We start from the raw sequence: 18,718 nt of genomic DNA on the forward strand, positions 1-18,718 counted from the left end.
TCACCTACTTGAGATCCTCCCGGATACCTTCTGCTTGAGATTTGGACTTGCCATTGAGAGCCATACCAGCCCGGCGCCAACTCCACATCCCACTGATAAGAGATGGTTAACTTTCAAAGCTTCGATGTAACAACGTATGATGACGCTAACTTGGGCTGCACTGAAGATCTTCCGGAAGCCAGTAGCACCAGCAGCAATGACAACATCAGGATCGATGTGTGCTTGAGGGGAACCATCGAGCTTACGAAGGAGCTGGTTGATGAATGCAGCTTCTCCTGCTGCAGTGAAGAGGGCTTGGCCGGCTATTTCGAAGAAGAGCGTCATTGATGTGGCTGTCGGTATATCTGATGCTGCTACCGACGCCTGGTTCGAGATCATGGGAATTTGCAGTGCCAAGCCAACCCCAGCGGCTGTGACAAGCTCAAAGACAATCCAAATGGCTGTGCTTGCTTCTTGACCAGCAGAAGAGATGAGGCTTGAACCCGTGATCGAGAGCGCTGCACCAAGCATAAGTAGCGTTGAGTACCGTGGCGCCTTGGTAACGATCCAATTGCTGACCATCGTAAACGCCGAGATACCCAACACTAGGGGTATCAGGCGCACTCCGGCTCCCGAGGCAGTCTCGTCATTGATCGACTGAAATTGAATCGGTAACGAGAACAGCAGAGGAAAGAACACTCCTGCAAGGAAGAAGACGTACAAGCAGTTCTCAAGGAAGCGGCGTCTTTTGAGAAACTGGAACTGCACCATCGCCAGCGATTTCATCCTATGCTCATGCACCAGCAAGCTTATCACAAGCGCAAGGAAGCCGATGGAAACATGCGATAGCTGTTTTATCCGACCATCCAGCGGATGTGCCAACGTAATGCATCGAAAAGATGAAGCATGCCATAGCGCCAATTGCCAGTGCTACACCACCAACATCCATATGGAGAGCTTTTTCGCGTATAGTTGCAGGCCGGGGCCGTACATTTCGGGGTGTCTGGAACGAAAGAGTCATCATTTTGGTGGCGAGGACCGCAAGCGGAACATTGATCCTGGGGAGTATCAGCATATAACTTGTCGAGGTTGACAGAACCTACCAGAAGCCCCATCGCCATGACGCCTTGTCCACGAAAGCACCACCTAGAAGTGGTCCTGTGACAGATGCAACCTAAATCGGTGAGCGTGATACTTCACATTCATAACAACTGTATTTTGCTTACACCAAAAGTCACACCTAAAGTTCCCATGTATAATGCTCTCTGCTCGGGTCTGACAGCACAAGCAATGATGATGAACCATCCTGTCATGCTTCCAACTCCTCCAGCACCAGCGATGACACGTCCCGCTATCAGCATCGGACTGTTCGTGGCAAAGCCACAAAGCAGATTGCCAAGTTCGAATAGAGCAACACAGGAAATGAAGGTCTTTTTCAGGTCGAAAAAGGTATACGCTTTGCCCCATAGCGACAAAAATGCAGCATTGGTCATGGCATAGGCCGAGCCATACCAACCAACCTGATTCAGTGAGCCGAACTCGTTCGTAATCTCAGGTATCAGTGTTGCAATGATCGTCGAATCGAGAGCGGACAAAAAGATGCCAAGCACAAGAGAGATTGTGATGGCGATCAACCGGAGACCTGCGGGCTAGTCTTCGGTCATGTCAACTGCTGTCTCATCGATGGTTTCTGGGGGACTTCCATTTGCCGTGGCTCTCATCTCGTGCTCCTCGTAGCTGCGAGCTTCAGTGGTTGTAGCAGACATTTTCGGCGTATTTGGCCTGCAGCATGAGTAAACATAGAAGAAAGCTTGGGAAATGCGATTAAAGGCGACCATATATTAGCGCTGCCATGAGTGCCTGAATCAGGTTGGTGCGCCCAATGATCAGATGTTTGGGTGCCTCAGGCATGTCTCAGCTCTCATTTCAGCGCCCTGGTCACTAAATCCTTCAAGTCCTCCTTTGGAAGCTGTAACAAGTCGTTGACAAATGCATCGCCCTTGTTAGTCCAGTCCGCATTGACCAAACCCTCAACCGTTACAAGGTGTTCAATTACCTCGGGATTGCCCTGGTCCTTATCCAGATGTTCCTTGTTCTCCTTGATGAACACGTCTGAACTCACCTTCTCAACTTCGTACTTCTTCCCAGTGATCTCCTCGACCGTGCTTATCAGATCGTTCTGCGTTGTCCGAATGCTTTGTATATATACCAAGCGGTTCTTCAGCCTTGAATCGTCCGCCTTCTGCAAGATCCTGGCCGTTGCAAGGCCAATCGTGGCAAGTGTTGTAGCAGAAAAATTGTGGTTGCCATCATCAAATACTCTCGCCTTGCATTTCTCGACATCCATGCTCAAGAGACCTGACTTCAAGCCGTAATCAAAGAAGTGCCCCGATATCAGGCTCGTCCACGAAGTGGTGCCCCCCTCGCTTCGGGTCTTCTTGCTCAGCTCAACTAGGTGATCTCGCACATCTTTCTTGTTCACGTACAGAGGCACCAAGTCAAGGCTCCTAGGGTCGGAAGAGTCGCAGCTACCGAAGTCAGCCGGTATGATATGTGTCACTCCTGCTTCAAAAGCAGCGTTAGCCAGCTTGATAGAGTTGTCCTTCTGCGTGCCAGAGAATGCAAGGATGAGAGCGTCCTGGCCAGTCAATGCTTTGACCAGCTGATCGTAAGGCAAGTCGTCGTCTGTCTTTAGCACATTGACTGAGGATGGATATGTTGACTTTGAACTTGCTCGTGTTAGTACCGAGACTTTGAGCGAACCTGTGTCGAGCAGTGCTTGAAGGATCGATGGACCTAGACGGCCGTTGGCTCCGACGAGAGCAACCGTTTGGATTGCCATGCTGGCGTACTTTGAAAACAAGTCTCGTGGCGTGGAGTATGTTTGAAGTCTCTAGCCTTACTTGCAGCGATGTTGAGCTTCAGGTCTCTGTCGTGTTGTCAGCCGAAGATTGTCACAATCTTGAAGGCCCAAGCCGTTCATGTGAGCTTTGATAAACATGCTGTGACCGATCTCGGAGAAAGATCCGAGTCATCATCAGGTATCGTGCCTGGTGCGAAGGTTTCGGCCTTAGGTACCTAGCTGAGCGGTCATGTCCGGTGCAATCTTTGCCCCAAACGCGATCTGTGTTTAGTGCCTGAGACGCGCTTGACGCGTACAACATGCAGTAAACAACAACAGCGGCAGCTTGATGGGCCAGAATACAGCTATCATTGTCGACCACATCCTTAGTTGGGAGTGCTCGTGAACACTTGGTAATGGTAGATGAGCCACAACTATAATGAGTCTTGTGAGAGTTGAGGGAGCTTGGAACAGAAAGCTTTAAACTAGGAATATCATCCACGGGTGATCCTGCGATCGCATCAATCTACCCAACTGGCGTACGCTCGAGATTGAGCACATCCGCGAAGCATCCACGATTCGGTCTTTAGCTTCATGAGGACATCGTTGTCGTTTCAGTCTCGTCGTGGACGGCCCGCTAGCGTTGCGCGGATGTGGAGATTTGTGTACCCGTGTCACAGAGGATGTGTTTCAGGAAGGCCGCCACCCGTAGAACAAGAGCTCATGGCAATGCGTGGCCTTACAAAGCGTGGTTGTCTGCAGGTATCCTCTGATGATGTCGTGATGTCGTGCTAATGTTTGACACAGCCGAGATCTCAAAGCAGGCATGTCTCGTGTGAAACATGGATGTTGCTGGGCTGAGCTTGTTATGAAAGCTTCACACAGGTAAGTTTGGGAGAACTGGTATACTGCCAGCTTGCATCCTACTTGTCACTTGTTCTTGTACCTGTCTGGCACAAGGTATCATCTCTATCATCACATCGTGACCACTCCGACTATACAGCTTTCGATATGGCACACAGCTCGAGTCACAACAGGAGGGCATCAAGAAAGCGCCACAGCTGGCCCAGAACACGTGTCGACCAGCTTGAAACGATCTTCGAGTCACCCCCCGCGCATCAAAAGGCCTTCTTCGGAACGGAGACTCAATCTCAAGGACGGAAACCTCGCGCCAAAGATGCTGCTGCGCCCCAGGACAGCGAGCAATGCAGGCGCATCGATATGAACGACGTTTTGCCAGAGGCCATTCAGGCTCAAATGATCTGGTATAGCCATCATCTGGAAGAGTCGCATCATGATCGTGAGCGACTCTCTACCAAGGTCAAAGAGTTAGAAAGGGTTTGCAGGAGTCAATCGAAAACCAATGCAATGCTGCTGCAAGACATTCAGTCGTGGCAGCACAACTATGAGACAATCGAGTCCGAGTTGATCGAGGTTGCTAAAGTAGTCGAGGAAGCCAAGACGTATGTCCGGACTATTGAGACGGCCAATACAGGTCTGCGTTATGCGCTGGAGCAGGCTAGAGAGGAGCAAGAAGCAGCTCGACGACGGGAGTGGAGATACCTGGCTTGGAGGTGCTGGCAAAGTTGTGCGCACTTCCCAAGCAAATTGATACAGGGCTTCCGCAGATCGGACACCACGAAGCCAGGAAAGCTGGGACCAAGGACAGCAGCACGACCAGAGTCCATGTTTCCCATACTCGAACCATGCACGAGCATAGTCGACTTGCCTCGTTCAGGTGCCTGTTCGAGGATGAGCGGCTCTTTTTCAGAAGAACACCAGTGCTCGTCAGTGCCAGATCTTCCGGTCAAGCACAACGAAGGCACAGGCTGATGTACGAAGTGACGTGCTCGTGCTAAGCCTAACACTCATATTTCCAGGGACTCCACGGTCGATCTGATGTTGTGCGGCCACCCCACGATTGTCGCTGATTTCGTCTTGAGACTGTCCCAGTCAAGGATAAGCTTGCCTGGTTCGCCCTGGACATAATCCACAGCTAGAACCTGTTTCATGCCAGTCAGCTACTAGGCACTCGCAAAGCTGAGTTTCTACCTACCACAGCTTGGCATTTGTCGTCGCCCTGACGGAGACCCATAGCTCGAATGACAGTCACGGTAATGCCAGCACATACTGTCAGATGCAGGAACCTTTCGCAGCTGAGGAAAAACGAGTGTCGGTAATCCAGCTCCCGATCCAGACGACCTTCTTTTCGAGACAAGAAGTCCTCCGCATTGTCGACATTGTGAATTGCGAAATGGTATGGCCAGCGACAATCGAGCTCGACGCTTTCAAGTTCAGGAAAGTCAACAAACTGATGCAGGGTCTTTGTCACCTTCCAAGTGGCAGGGTTTCTACCTGGATTGGTCAATCTGATGGTCTTTACATTTTGTCTCATCCATTCGAATCTCGGGCCCGGTTCCATGGAGTTGGTGAAAGACACGTATGTCAAGCCTAGAGCAGACCATTTCTCCTCGATATGAAGACTGCCCGTGAAAGTTCGAGTCTCTGCATCTCTGGCCAGATCGTGCAGAGAGCGGCAAACGCGCAAGAGGCTGTTCGATGGAACACCCAAGATCTCTAGACGCCCAAAGCAGTCGCTTGCAAATTGTGAGTTTCGAACCTGGATCGTCCATGGCTCGTAGCAATGCTGTACAATTAATTGCAGGATTTCAGATGGGAGGTCAAGGAGATGCATGGCGTAGTCGTCGAAGGAAAGACGATACGTGGCAGCTGAAGTATGCTGGAAGTCCTCAAGCTGAAGAGCTGAGGTTGGCAATAAACTTCAACATGGTCGCCTGAGTATCGATGAGCCTAGGCACGCCTGCTGTGGGCTTAGGAGGCCCGCTCGTTGTTGGCGGTCAAGTCCGTGTCGGCCGAGACAGCGGCTTCCTTCGCACAATGTTCTCCTTATCTGCCGTACTCGGAAAGCGCTTCTTAGTCTGAGACTACGTGCCGACCAATTTTCGACCTACTCGCATACCGGGTTGGAATTTACATCCTCGGCAGGCAGCGCCAGGATTCGCCAAGCAACCTGGTACTAAGGCCACAGATCAGGTGCCGGTCCTCGTCCGAGTCGAGCTACGTGGCCGCTCCTGCCAAGCATGAATCCAGGCAGATAAAGCGAACGGTAAGCGGCCAACTTGCTCGACTAGGACGAGCCGAGCAATACTCAACCTGTTCAGGATCAGACTATTGTATCCTCTGTCAGGCAGGCAGCTGGCATTCTGATAGTTACGGACTGATCTAGGATCGACTACAAATAGACTATAGAACGCTGAAGAATCTGTTCAAGTTATAAGTTTCAACGATCGAATAATCGATCATAACATATTAACGTTCAATCTGATCGTCGAGACCCGCACTGTAACCTGGCAAACGAGTACAGCAGTACTTCTGTGGAAGCGTCCTGTGACATGCTCCGCCTAACTTTCAGCCTCTTCCACTGGCTGCTGTTGGCAGTCACTCGGGGCGCTAAATGTTCTGAAGCGGGACCCTTTGAGACAAGATGGGGACCGACACCACAACTACCATATGGCACGACGCCCTTGGACTCCTCACAACTTCCACAGCTACTCGCCCAGAAGACTAGCCTCGATCATGACACCCGATCGATGGAGACAATTCGGAACAAACTTTCTTTGTACGCTTTCGCCATTGATGGCAAGCAATTCGATGTCCTAGAACAGATATTCTCTTCAGATGCTGTTGCAAACTATTCGGCGCCGCTGGGCGTCCTTTCAGGAGTTGCCGAGATCATCGCAACGATGGAACAAACGCAGGCGAAGGTATCTGCCGGCCAACATTCTCTGAGCAGCCAATTTGTCGAGATCGTGGATGAGCATAATGCCTTCTCAGTGTCTTACTTTGTCTCCGCACAGTTTGGCAAAGGCGTGTATTTGAACGAGGGGTTGTATTCCACCGGACAATATCAGGATAGCTGGTTTCGGCAGGACCCCAAGAGACAGGAGTGGATGATCTCGCATCGAAATCTGGTGTACATGGTGAGTCTCGAGATGTAAGCAAACATCGCGAATTTGACGTGCTGACATGCTTAGCTACCTTTCGTCGGGAACCTTTCGATCTTCTCATAGTTGTGCCGACCACCATGTGATACGAGTCGGTATTCCAGGTAGTGCAGGTAAAGCAGTTGGGCATCGAGGTTCGCTCAATGTTCCCTCAGCCCATCTCGAAGAATAAAGGATCTTGCCGAATATCGTACACGTTCTTGCTAGCACCTTCCGGGTCTCTCACGTGCAGTATCCATTCATCTAAGTCGCACTCACCGAGGAATTCGATGAAGCGGTATCCTAGCCTCCAGTGAAGCAGCACTTTGAAGCCGCGTGGGGTCGAGGAGGACTTCTGTAACTCCCAGACTGCGCGTACCATACCATCGGGGAATCTCTGCTCCAGTGCGTCTTTGACCGCGTGTCTCCATTCACGATTTCGAATAGCATACTTCATTGCTCTGTCAAAATTGATCTGATCGTTGCCGAGATGATCCCAGCTGAGACAAAATTCGAACAACTTAAGGTTGGGGAAGATTTTACCAACATCTCGGATGAAAGCGTGGTCATTTCCTGCATAGAAGATATGCCGTACTAGGTGGCGGGTGCTCGCCAGGCTTTTGTCCGTGCTGCCTATGGGTCGATAGCTTGGAAACGAGGCATGGACTTGTGCGAGTGACCAGGTGATCTCATCTATGCTGTGTCGCTCGAAGCGGAATCTGATCAGGTTATAGAAAACGGTGATCGCTTCGCTGTATATGAGACGACATGTGTAAAAGACGTTTAGCAGTTGAGTTGGCGGCTGTAACGAGATGTGGCCCGGTGGCTCTCCATCGTTTTGCGGGTAATGGTAGGCATTTGCTGTGACTGTTTGTCCTTTGAAGAGGTGGCTGTAGATTTGGAAGCGAATTTCTGGGGGTAACTCCAAGAATCCCGACTTTAGGAGCGGCGGGCTGGTCTGATCGTCTAGTTCATGATCCATCGATGATGAGCTCTATCGTGGTGCAAGGCATGTCATTGTATACAGGAAGTGAGAAGGCTTAGAAGCATCGCGAAAGGCAGAGAGAAAGATATGATACTATGCTCTCCACTGTGGAGATCCTAGCGAATAAAATTCGCCATCGGATGCGCACCGTCTTCACGCCCGGGGGACTCAGCACAGGAACACATAGATTGCACGGGTATAGATGGTGCAAGAAGACACTGTCTATCCTGCCTCCTGGTCCATCTCATCTCTGCGCCGCTTCACCACTCTTTTGCCTTTTGTGTTCCGCAGCGTAGCACCCTTCTTACCACGATTCTCATGCAGATCCTTCATTTCCATTGTCGCAGACTTCTGCGCTTCACTGACGCTGTTGGCAAAGACCATGGCTTCCTCTTTCTCCCCGTCGTAGTCATGATTTTCGATCTTCTTGCCCAAAGCATGCTCAATACGAAGCCACAACTCAGCATCATATTGCGTGACCATTGAGATGGCGACACCACTCTTACCAGCACGAGCTGTTCTGCCCACTCGATGCACATACGTCTTACTGCTGTCTGGAAGGTCATAATTGATTACCAGATCCACGGAAGGGATGTCGAGACCTCTTGCAGCCACGTCTGTTGCTATTAGCAGATTCTTCGACTTGGCGCGGAATTTGTTCAATGCTTCCAGTCGGGAGTTCTGCGATAGCTGACCGTGTATAGGCACAGAGGAAAAGCCCAGTGCTTTGAGCATGATCGATATACGCTGCGCTTCGTTGACAGTCCTTGTGAAGATGATGCCGGTTTGTCCTGCAAACTTGTTGAGAACGTAGACCAGCCAGATGTCTTTGTGCTTGTGTGGTATTAAGTAGAAGGACTGTTGAAGTTTCTCGACTGTCTGGTATTTGTCCCTCGACACAGACACTCGAACCGGATTGGAGAGAGAAGCTCTTTGCAGAGATTCGACCTTGCTTGACATAGTCGCAGAAAACAAGTATGTCCTCCGTCCTTCTTTTGGGATGTTTCGCAGGATCTTTTCCAGGATTGGACCAAAGTCCAAGTCGAGCAATCGATCTGCCTCGTCCATAACCAAAAATTTCAGCTGCCGCAGGGAGAAGCCCTTCGTGTTTTCCAGGTGATCCAACAGCCGACCTGGTGTAGCCACGACAATATGTGGTTTCTTGCCCAATGCAATAGACTGCGGCATCATGTCCATCCCACCCACCAAAACTGCTTTTCGCACGCCGATGAACGCTCCGAGCGCTGATATCTGATCACCAATCTGGTAGGCTAATTCTCGAGTTGGCGCAAGAATGAGGGAATGTAATGTCTGCTGCTTCTCCATCAAAGCCTGCAAGATTGGCAAGACGAAGGCTGCAGTCTTGCCGCTACCCGTCTCAGCCAGCCCAATGATGTCTCTACTCTGAAGCGCGATTGGTATTGATTGAGCCTGAATAGGTGTTGCTTTGGTGTATCCCAGCTGCTCACATGCCTCACAAAGTTGATCAATAAGGCCAAGGTCTCGAAAACTCTTCGTCCCATTCTTGTCAGCTTCTACTTGTGGCGTAGATTCGGATTGAGCGCCATCTAGGCGTTCTGGCGACGATGCCTCTGACACTGGGGGCGACTGACGTGAAACGGCGTCGTCGGAGCTTGCAGAGCTATCATGGCTCAATTTGCGCTTCTTGTACGGCGGCATGATCAGATGGTGTCAAACTCAATTTATGGACACGCAAGTCTGAGAATGTCTGCGCAGGGCATCTTGAAGTGCTTTCCCTGACGGAAAAAAAGACATGGCTCGAGTCATTCTTATCTGCGATAAGCTAAGCTTGACTCGCCTATGACGCTATTCCCTTTTCGAAGAAGCATGTCCGAAAGGCCACTCTTGACCAGCAGCATCAGGTGCCCAGCAACTTCTTTCTGCCTTTGCTCGAGCTACCATCAGGTTTAGCTTCTTCGATCCGCTTTGCAGTCACGACCACGACGTCTTAGCAAGGAAGATTGTAGAAAGAATGTTTCGACGCCTTCTGAAGAAGGGTTGAAACAGTGTCAGATGCCGCTATTGCGCCCTTACATCAGACCGATTGAGGAAGATTACAAAGAGTCGACTAATCTATGCACGTTCATCAAGAAAAGTGTGGCTTCGGAGAAATTCGTCACAAACTTAACAAAACAGGTCAAATTGCCCTTCTAATCTGGCACATGACTCTGAGCACGACTGAGTTGTACCATAATGTGCTCGAAGGGGCGATGGTTCCTCAAATTCGATGCCCAAAGCTGATTTGGGAGGGTGCGTCAAGGCTTTATGCTAATTACCAGACTAAGACCTATCTGCACGAGGAGGCTCAAAACATGGCAGGCTATGATTGTAGGAATGTGTGGTCTCTAGGGCGTTTTCTCAGTGCACGCCCTGAAGTAGAAGGGAATTGGTGGAATGTAGCCGCAGGGAGGCACTGACCATATGAGCTGCAAGCTTGCCTCCGAATCAGATGCATCTCACGCGTTGATCAACCATATCGTTACCTGCGCCATCGAAATCTGCCCGCTCACACAGCAACGATAGCGTCTATGACTAGCTGTTCAGCTAACGAAGCCTGATCTAACACCATGCCGTGCCGGAATATAGACGCGCTGCGGACATGGACGAATTGCGACGGAATTTTGAGAGTGTAAAGCAGGATGAGGCTCAAAGGAACGAGTTCTTTGAGGTAAGGCTCCCTTCAAGGCTCGTACCTCTTCTAACACTACCAGTTTCTGCTGCAGAAGGTTGCTAGCTTGGAGCTTGAGAACGGTACTCTCAGGCGTGACCTGAAGAAAACCACCATATTTTGCGATGACTATATGGCTGACGTGAATCGAGGAGCAGCTGTGATAGCGAATTTGCAGTCCGAGATTATGGATTTGCTCGGGAGGGTGTCCGACTATCCCCAGAGACCGCAACACGAACATGATCCTGGTTATGACAGCACTCCATTCGTTGTGGTTCTGATTGAGGGTGAAGAGAATATGTTGATGGAAGAGCATATCAAGGAAGGAGTGGAGGGCGGCAAGAAGGCGGCGACTAAGTTTTACGATCACTTGATGGAATACTTGACGCAGAGAAAAGTCTTCGAGAATGACTGGAGACTCATCATCAAGTTCTACGCCAGTATGAGTAACTTCGGGACATCCTACATCAAGTCAGGCGTTGTCGATGACATTGGCACATGGCGGCGCTTCATCGATGGTTTCAACGATGCATTTGAGTTCTGCTATTTTGTTGACGCGGGAGACAATCAAGCCACTGCTGAGAGCAAGATGCAAAGCCAGCTTGAACTGTTCTTCGGTCATACAGATTGCCAGCATACAGTCCTAATAGGCTCGTCCGATGGCAGCTACACAGGGTTTCTGCGCCAGTATTCTAAAGCCGACGATATTTGTGGGTGGCTCACCTTAATCGAAGCAATTCCGTCTGTAGGAGAGTTTCAAGAGCTGGCTGGCAAATTCCTGCCTAAGGAGAAGGAAAGTCTTTTTCGCAACGAGATCGTGGACCATTTCACGCCGCCAGCCAGTCCGACAAGACCTTTCGATGCAAGCCTGGAAGGCATACCAGCATCACTGCTTCCTGGTCCGAAGCCAAAGCCTCTCCCACTGAGGTCGCCGCCACATCGACGTCCTGCTTCACCGCCTACCAGTCCGGTCGGTAGCCCAACGAGGAAACCGCAACATCATCGTGTTCGATCGCCTCCTCAGAGTCCGGTCAAGTGTATAACAAGAAAACCACCACAGATTCAGTGTCCCGTATCACCTCACCGGAGTCCTGTGAAAAGCGCGACGAGAAGACCTCTGGCTCACCCACCACCGCCTTGGAACCAGATACAACTTGTGCGGCGCAAACCTCTGGCCACAGTTCAGCCCAGAACACAGCAAGCAAAGCTGCCTCGACCAAAGCATGCAACCTTCTTCAACGCCAAAGGTCAGAGGATTGATCCTAGATCTTACGCAAATGTGTATACCGAAAGATACTTGCAATGCTGAAACAGCGCCAAACGGACGCCATGTTTGTGTGCAGATACGCCCTCAGTGGCACCGAAGAGCATGGTCTCTATATCCGAGCCGCTGACACTCATTCCTCTCATGAGCCTGAAATCCGCCAACGAAAGAACGATCGTCGCAGTGAAAACATGACTAGTCGATATTGGTCACGCATGGCTAAATCACTTCTATGATCTAGGTTATCGCTTCGACTTTCACTCCCCCGACCTGATGTTGCTGGGGTAATTTGTGTCATTCTATTGATGCTTCGACTTGCCACAACACCACGAGATTGTCAGTACTCGTCTAACTACTCAATGATGAGGAGCATGAGGTATCTTGGGCGTGTTCCGCTCACACATCGACGATGTCTCGTTGCAACCACTGTCCTGATATGCATGGTGCTGCTGGCTCACCTTTGGTTCGGACGCCATAGCTTGCGTGCGACATCGGCAATAGACTACCATGAACGACATCAGTATTTCAGAGACACACTTGTCTATACGCCAAAACACCTATCCCATGAGTTCGGAGCAGTTTCGCATCACGATAGCAGATTCCTATCGCCGAACCAGACACATCTTACATCCCCAGATGCAATCAGAGCCTCATTGACCGACCTATTATCGAGCTACTTTACTACGATGGATAGACTTGGCATTAAAGAGACATGGATCGCACATGGCACCCTCCTGGGCCACTACTGGGGCGGGCACATCCTGCCTTGGGACACCGGCATCGACGTTCAGATGTCCGCATCAAATATGGCAAGGCTTGTCAGCAGCCGATACAACCACACGGTGCATCCTATGAGGTTGCTTCCACGTCGTACGATATTCAACCAGACTGTCCGTGCGAGATCAAGGCCCTCGTATCTGCTCGACATAAACCCTTACTGGACTACACCGAAGACATCGGTCAACGCGTCAATTACATGGGACGTGGCCAATAAGATCGATGCGAGGTGGATCGGTATGTCCAACGGCAAATTCATTGATATCACAATTGTTCATGAGGGGCGGTCTGGAAAGGTGTTGCTTTGCAAGGATGGACATGTCTACTTACCATCAACTATCTATCCTTTACACGAATCAACCTTGGATGGCATCCAGGTACGCATACCTGCGAATCCGGAGAAGGTACTCAGCGACGAGTACGGCATGCCTGCGCTGACGAACAAGAACCGCCACTGGTAAGCTCAAATCATGCCTGAATGTTCTTGTGCAAACACTGACGTAGATGACAGGCACCACTTTGATGACGACGAGCAAAGATGGGTTCTAGACTCAGAATGGCACGAGAAGATGTTGCAAGGATAAAGGATGTTTCTGTCTTCGAAAGGTCAGGACTAGCGCTATTCAGCCTCATCACATTCAGCTTCAGTCAAATCTCAAATTCAGAACTCAACCCAAACCTGCCAAACCATCCACCGAAACCCCTCCTCCGTACTCCCAATATGCTTCGCTTGCTCCGCATCCCCAATCTTCCGTTCCTTCAGTACAGCGCTAACCTCCACCTTCTTCACCACATCTCTAAACTCCTCCTTTGCACAAACATACTCCCACAACTCCCTCCAACTCTCCTCATCATGCCTAAACCTCTTCACGCCGTCTTGCCTGACTGATTCCCTAGCCTTCACATTCCCCACCTGTGCACCCAGCACCAGCGCCCGGCTCCCAGGCGTCTTACGTAGAAGCTTGAAACACCGCTCCGCAACGGCAAACTGTTGCTCACCCGAGAACAAATGGAAGACTGCCGTGGCGTGGAGAATGTCCACCTTCCCATCTAGAACCGCGAGGTTATTGTCCTCGGACTCATCGAAGACATCAGCTGGACAGATGAAGTGGTCTCGTGGAAATCTGTCTTCGTCTTTGAACAGGTCGTAGCCAGCGGAAATGAAGTCCAGGACTATATCGCTGCCGTAGATGTGCTGTGGATCTGCGCCATCAAAGATGAGTTTGCGGATGTCTTGGCCGAGACAGGTGCCGAGGTCAAGGAAGAGTGGTGTTGGACTGTCCTTGTCGGAGGAGGGCCTCTGTAGTTGTGGGAGGACGTAGTCGTGGTATAGCGGGTGAGATGAGAGGTCAAGCTCGATGAAGCGGAAACGGCCGAGGCAGGGGTAGGGGTGGGCTTCGTAGGCGCGGTTGCGGACTTTGAGGATGTGCGAGAGTTGTTGGTCCCGAGGTATGTGGGAGTAGGTCTCGAGGACTGTGGCGATGGGGTCGGGGATGTGTTTGGGTTCTGCTTGGTAGAAGTCTGGGTAGTGGCTGTAGGGGTTTGACATTTTGGGTCAAGGCAGGTCAGTCAGGTAGATGTTTATTGCTAAGGTTTTGCTAGGGTGATGCCAAGGTCAGAAGTGCTAGATATGATAGCTTGGGACACCAGGAACTAGTTATCATACAATCCAGCGTTTTTAAAGTCGCTTCCTGGACTTTGGCCGAATTGATGGAAGATAAGACAGTCGCTCACGATGAGGTCATTGCTATATCTAGTTTGCCGCCTTTCCCGTACAATGATAGGCAACTATAATCACATAGAATGGGAGAAAGCGAAGAGGAAATGTGAAAACTGCTACCTGTCAAGAGAACGTCCTTGTTCTCCGGGCTGGAGATGCTTACTCAGCGGCAAGGCATGGCTGCACCTGAACGATTGGACTCTGTGCCCAATCTGACCCGAAAGCGTGTCACACGTCCTCCTTCTTCCTTTTGGCTGCCATTTCATCTTGCGCTTTCTTCATCATCCCATCTTCAATCTCTTCCTGCGTCTGCCCAAAGATGAGAGAGCCGTTGAAGACTCCACGCAACGTAAAACCTAAGTTAATGAGATATGCGGCTGCGATAAATACTGTCAGTGCGCAGACTAAGGCACGAAACGTTGGTGAATCCATAGAAGAGGCCAGCTCGAGCCAAGCAGTTGTCAACGTGACGGTCGGGAAAACGACACTCCACCAAGTTAGAGAGTAGCTTGGATGTTTCTTGATGAAGACGTCGACCACTCCTATTATGGCATAGCAGAGCCATAAGTAATCGAACCCCAGCAATAGCAAGGCAAGTAGGAGGCCAGCGCCGTTCATGGCGTCTGCTGTTTCTTGCCGCCAGAATGTGCCATATTGTGCTGGACGTACCGAGGACGGCTTGTATTGAGCAAACCGCATATACTCCGATGCTGATTCGCCAAGCAGTTGCAGTGCAGTCGACAGTTGTCCGCATGGACCGATCTTGAAGGGCCAGTCAGTAAGGTGTGTTTGAGGAAGGACGAAGTGCTACATACCAGAATGAAGAGGCCCGCTCTTTTTGCTGCAACTGGCCACCCAGAAGACAACAGCCTATGGAAGTAAACCGTATACAGCAATACAGCCATGAAAAAAGCGACACCCACAGCAAAATAACCAACGATCAGCTGCGGTACCGCAAGTCTTGCAGACATTTCATAGCCATATATGGTTATGAGGCCGGCCTCTGCTCCCGCGGTCGCCAAACCGACAGGCGCCATAAATAAAATTGGTGTCATGACCCTGTCAACCTGGTTTCCAGTGTAGAAGAGCACCGCCAAGACGACGACCGCGGTCAGGAACACCCAGGCGACACCAATCCACCAAAGGACGTAGCCAACCAGCGTAAAGGCATGTCCACCCCAGGGCCCTTCGCTGACTTGCGTGATCGTGAGGGACCCGATGGTCATGAGCGCAATTGGTGCAATCGCATAGGCACCCAGCTCGTCTGGATCGCTCATGGCACGTCGGACCGCAGCATGCGGATATATAATCCAGCGCGCTAACACAATGCCCAGGAATAAGAAAAAGAGCACAAGTTCGAAAACGTACAGAATGGTGGCTATCACCACCTGCCAGTGTCCACGGTATGGAAACGGCCCATTCAGTATCAAAGCAAGACCTCCGGATGAGATGCAGACTGCAAACTGTCGCAAAGTCAGCAGAGCCCATGAGATCGTACCAAGCAGAGGGCACGCTTGTGAAGGGCGTCGGCTCTCATCAACGCACCCACATTGGACCAAACCCTTCTAATGCTGCACCCCATTTCGTGGTCGCATGTCTGTAGTGCCTGATAGACCTTTTCCGCATCGTTTGACCTCGATGTACTTTATGCTGTCTTGTGTCCGTATCATCGTAAAGGCGATCATCTATGATATGGTATGGCACCACGAAGTCGCGCCCGTCCTCGGACCATCCATGGGAGGGCACATGGTCCATAGGCGCTTGCACGGACTATGGTGGTCGGTTGATACCTGGGTCACCTCACACGTCGGAATCGATAAGGATTTGGTCAACAAGATTTTCAACGTCCCAGAATTGTAAATGATTTTCGGCGCGAGGGATGCGGATGTACTGGTGTGAAGAGTATTGCCATTGCTGCAAGCTCATGTCCCATCACAAGGTTTCTTGACGTCAGCCCTATCTGTTACTTGTAGAAGCTACCTAGATTTCATTCATTAAGCTAGATGCCTGGTAGTGTTGTGAAAGCTGCCGGATATCCCGAAGTGATGATGCAGGAACGCGTACGTCCTGGACCACATACGGAGTTCACGACTGCTATCACTCTCATCAGCCACTTACACCAATACACTGCCTCCAGTGCCTGTAACGCATTCGGTCAGCATGAGACAGCTTCGAGTCGCCCGATGCGCTTGTACGACTGGGTGACGCTTCGTGCGAGGAGCAAGAAGGCATGAATCATAGCTGATCATGTGATTCCGCGTTGGAGTGCATCATACTAGGACGCGTATGCTCGCGTACCACCGCTTTCTTTCTTTGTAGCGCAGCAACGGCATTGACACGACGACGACGTCGACGTCGCAAATACTGCAGCTCTATCGCTGGTCGCGGCAATCATGCAACTGGACTGGCACCCAGCACCCAGATCTGCTGGTACGGAATGGCTGAGGATTGCGCCAATCCCCTCTTTGCAGGGTGGCTGAAAGAATGGATGGACGAAGCCCGAGAACGCAATAGCAAAGGTCATCTTGTCTATAAGAAAGCCTACCAGTCTATGAAAGCGTGCCCAACGAAGTTTCAGCATGCGTCTGAGGCTGATCAGCTTAACGGGATTGGGCCGAAGCTCTGCACTCGACTCAATGTAAGCGTCTGTCCCCCACCACAAGCATGGACAAACCATGGCTGACTAAAGTAGGAGAAGCATGTCACGTACTGTAACGAGAACGGACTGCCGGCGCTTAAGAAACCAAGCAGGAAGAAACGAGTTCAGGTCGATGGTCTAGATGAAGAGCAAAGCGGGAATGAAGATGCAGCAGAAGAGCCAGCCACGAAGAAACGAAAAGCGAAACCATATGTACCAAAGTTGAACAGTGGTGCATATGCGCTGGTCAAAGCCCTCGGAGAACTGGACCGGGAAGGGACCAAGGCATTGTCCAAGAAGGATCTCATCGACAAGGCTCAGCCATACTGCGACAGCAACTTTACAACTCCAAGCGAACCGGGCAGTTTCTACACTGCCTGGAAGTCGATCGATACTTTGCTGTCGAAAGAACTTGTGTGCACAAGAGGACATCCTACCAAACGCTACCAGCTCACAGATGAGGGCTGGATCTGCGCAGTGAGCATCCAGAACCAGGAGAACGGAACGTCCACCGCGGTCTCAACGAAGTCGAAAAAGAGCAAAAGCACATCCACGGCTACCACGAAGTCGAAAGATACTGCCAAGGAAAAGCCAGTCAACACAGCCATTGACGTGGTAGATATCGAATCAGAAGCGGAACAAGAGGAACAACGCACACCTCTGCCCAAGCGGATTGCAATTCAGGACAGTGGCCCATCAGCCAGGCGTGCATCTGCTGTACTACCACTTAGCACCGAGCCAATTGTGCTGAAACCCGGCACTTTCGAAGTCAAGCTAGTACTCGACACCCGAGAAGTCCGAACAAAGACAGACCGCGACTACATCGCCAACGAGCTCAAGAAATACGACGTAGTCGCCGACACACACGCACTACCACTAGGCGACATCCTATGGATCGCCAAACTCAAACCAGGCCACGCCGCAGCCTTCCAGCACAGAAACGCCGGTGATGACGATGAAGGCAGCGACGAGATCGTACTCGAGCACATCATCGAGCGGAAGCGTCTCGATGACCTAATCTCAAGTATCAAAGACGGCAGATTCCACGAGCAGAAGTTCCGGCTTAAGAAGTCTGGAATGAGGAATATCATCTATGTGGTTGAGACGATCACAATATCCTCGGAACGACAGGATATCTATGGACAATCGATCGAGAGTGCACTGGCATCCATGCAGATCGTCGACGATATCTTCCTCAAGCAGACGGCCAAGATCGATGAGACGATCAAGTACCTCGCTCGAATGACACAATCGCTAAAAGCAATGTATGAGCAGAAGGAACTACACGTCCTACCATCACGAACACTGGACGTCGCAACACACCACAAAACGCTCGAGCAGCTCAGAGCAAAGACTCCATCGAACGCCTACTGCATCACGTTTTCAGCCTTCTGCTCGCTCTGCGACAAATCTGATAGCTTGACGTTGCGCGATCTCTACCTCAAAATGCTGATGTGCATGCGAGGAGTAACTGGCGACAAGGCAATCGAGATCCAGAAGATTTGGCCAACCCCGAATGCGCTGATACAGGCATATAGTGAGTTGGGTAGTGATGCTAAAGCCAAGGAAACGTTGGTCAGTAATCGTCTAGGCAAGGAGATCGTTCGAAAACAGGTTGGCAAAGCACTTAGTGCGAAGATCGCGGAGGTGTGGGCAGGTTGAAACCTACGAGTCTAGGAAGATGTACTCGTGCATTTGTAGAGCTTTAGGCTACAAGGAGCGAGCCTTACTAATAATTTGAAGTAAACCTATTGATGTCTTCTTGAACACTCTGTGCTGAGACATCTATACCTATACAGTCCTGTCTGCCTCCAATCGCA

General features: G+C 50.8%; 11 protein-coding genes across 11 annotated transcripts; 5 read left to right on the forward strand and 6 right to left on the reverse strand.

Moving 5' to 3' along the window:
• Positions 1-1,745, reverse strand: PMZ80_010686 (uncharacterized protein; the record flags this gene model as incomplete). The annotated part of the gene is made up of 5 exons (XM_064879074.1): positions 1-766; positions 990-1,037; positions 1,083-1,153; positions 1,206-1,621; positions 1,679-1,745. The coding sequence occupies 5 exons, from the start codon at positions 1,743-1,745 to the stop codon at positions 1-3; spliced, it is 1,368 nt and encodes a 455-aa protein (XP_064725235.1).
• Positions 1,746-1,900: 155 nt separating this feature from the next.
• On the reverse strand, positions 1,901-2,821 carry PMZ80_010687 (uncharacterized protein; the record flags this gene model as incomplete). Its single annotated transcript, XM_064879075.1, has 1 exon — positions 1,901-2,821. The coding sequence occupies one exon, from the start codon at positions 2,819-2,821 to the stop codon at positions 1,901-1,903; it is 921 nt and encodes a 306-aa protein (XP_064725236.1).
• Positions 2,822-3,832: 1,011 nt separating this feature from the next.
• Positions 3,833-4,654, forward strand: PMZ80_010688 (uncharacterized protein; the record flags this gene model as incomplete). The annotated part of the gene is made up of 1 exon (XM_064879076.1): positions 3,833-4,654. One exon carries the CDS (start codon positions 3,833-3,835, stop codon positions 4,652-4,654), a length of 822 nt encoding a protein of 273 aa, XP_064725237.1.
• Positions 4,655-6,234: 1,580 nt separating this feature from the next.
• On the forward strand, positions 6,235-6,912 carry PMZ80_010689 (uncharacterized protein; the record flags this gene model as incomplete). Its single annotated transcript, XM_064879077.1, has 2 exons — positions 6,235-6,822; positions 6,877-6,912. 2 exons carry the CDS (start codon positions 6,235-6,237, stop codon positions 6,910-6,912), a joined length of 624 nt encoding a protein of 207 aa, XP_064725238.1.
• An 85-nt stretch (positions 6,913-6,997) lies between these two features.
• Positions 6,998-7,807, reverse strand: PMZ80_010690 (uncharacterized protein; the record flags this gene model as incomplete). The annotated part of the gene is made up of 1 exon (XM_064879078.1): positions 6,998-7,807. One exon carries the CDS (start codon positions 7,805-7,807, stop codon positions 6,998-7,000), a length of 810 nt encoding a protein of 269 aa, XP_064725239.1.
• A 225-nt stretch (positions 7,808-8,032) lies between these two features.
• Positions 8,033-9,490, reverse strand: RRP3 (ribosomal RNA processing protein; the record flags this gene model as incomplete). The annotated part of the gene is made up of 1 exon (XM_064879079.1): positions 8,033-9,490. The coding sequence occupies one exon, from the start codon at positions 9,488-9,490 to the stop codon at positions 8,033-8,035; it is 1,458 nt and encodes a 485-aa protein (XP_064725240.1).
• A 940-nt stretch (positions 9,491-10,430) lies between these two features.
• On the forward strand, positions 10,431-11,808 carry PMZ80_010692 (uncharacterized protein; the record flags this gene model as incomplete). The annotated part of the gene is made up of 2 exons (XM_064879080.1): positions 10,431-10,499; positions 10,543-11,808. 2 exons carry the CDS (start codon positions 10,431-10,433, stop codon positions 11,806-11,808), a joined length of 1,335 nt encoding a protein of 444 aa, XP_064725241.1.
• A 326-nt stretch (positions 11,809-12,134) lies between these two features.
• Positions 12,135-13,001, forward strand: MNN4_2 (mannosyltransferase; the record flags this gene model as incomplete). Its single annotated transcript, XM_064879081.1, has 2 exons — positions 12,135-12,139; positions 12,362-13,001. 2 exons carry the CDS (start codon positions 12,135-12,137, stop codon positions 12,999-13,001), a joined length of 645 nt encoding a protein of 214 aa, XP_064725242.1.
• Positions 13,002-13,201: 200 nt separating this feature from the next.
• PMZ80_010694 (uncharacterized protein) lies at positions 13,202-14,089 on the reverse strand (the record flags this gene model as incomplete). Its single annotated transcript, XM_064879082.1, has 1 exon — positions 13,202-14,089. The coding sequence occupies one exon, from the start codon at positions 14,087-14,089 to the stop codon at positions 13,202-13,204; it is 888 nt and encodes a 295-aa protein (XP_064725243.1).
• Positions 14,090-14,488: 399 nt separating this feature from the next.
• On the reverse strand, positions 14,489-15,537 carry PMZ80_010695 (uncharacterized protein; the record flags this gene model as incomplete). Its single annotated transcript, XM_064879083.1, has 2 exons — positions 14,489-15,022; positions 15,076-15,537. The coding sequence occupies 2 exons, from the start codon at positions 15,535-15,537 to the stop codon at positions 14,489-14,491; spliced, it is 996 nt and encodes a 331-aa protein (XP_064725244.1).
• Positions 15,538-16,697: 1,160 nt separating this feature from the next.
• MUS81 (Crossover junction endonuclease mus81) lies at positions 16,698-18,560 on the forward strand (the record flags this gene model as incomplete). Its single annotated transcript, XM_064879084.1, has 2 exons — positions 16,698-16,898; positions 16,953-18,560. 2 exons carry the CDS (start codon positions 16,698-16,700, stop codon positions 18,558-18,560), a joined length of 1,809 nt encoding a protein of 602 aa, XP_064725245.1.
• Between the last annotated feature and the right edge of the window lie 158 nt (positions 18,561-18,718).

This window comes from Knufia obscura (assembly GCF_036327395.1).
Source record: "Knufia obscura strain CCFEE 5817 isolate CBS 148926 chromosome Unknown scaffold_19, whole genome shotgun sequence".
In the NCBI taxonomy this organism is placed as follows: domain Eukaryota; kingdom Fungi; phylum Ascomycota; class Eurotiomycetes; order Chaetothyriales; family Trichomeriaceae; genus Knufia; species Knufia obscura.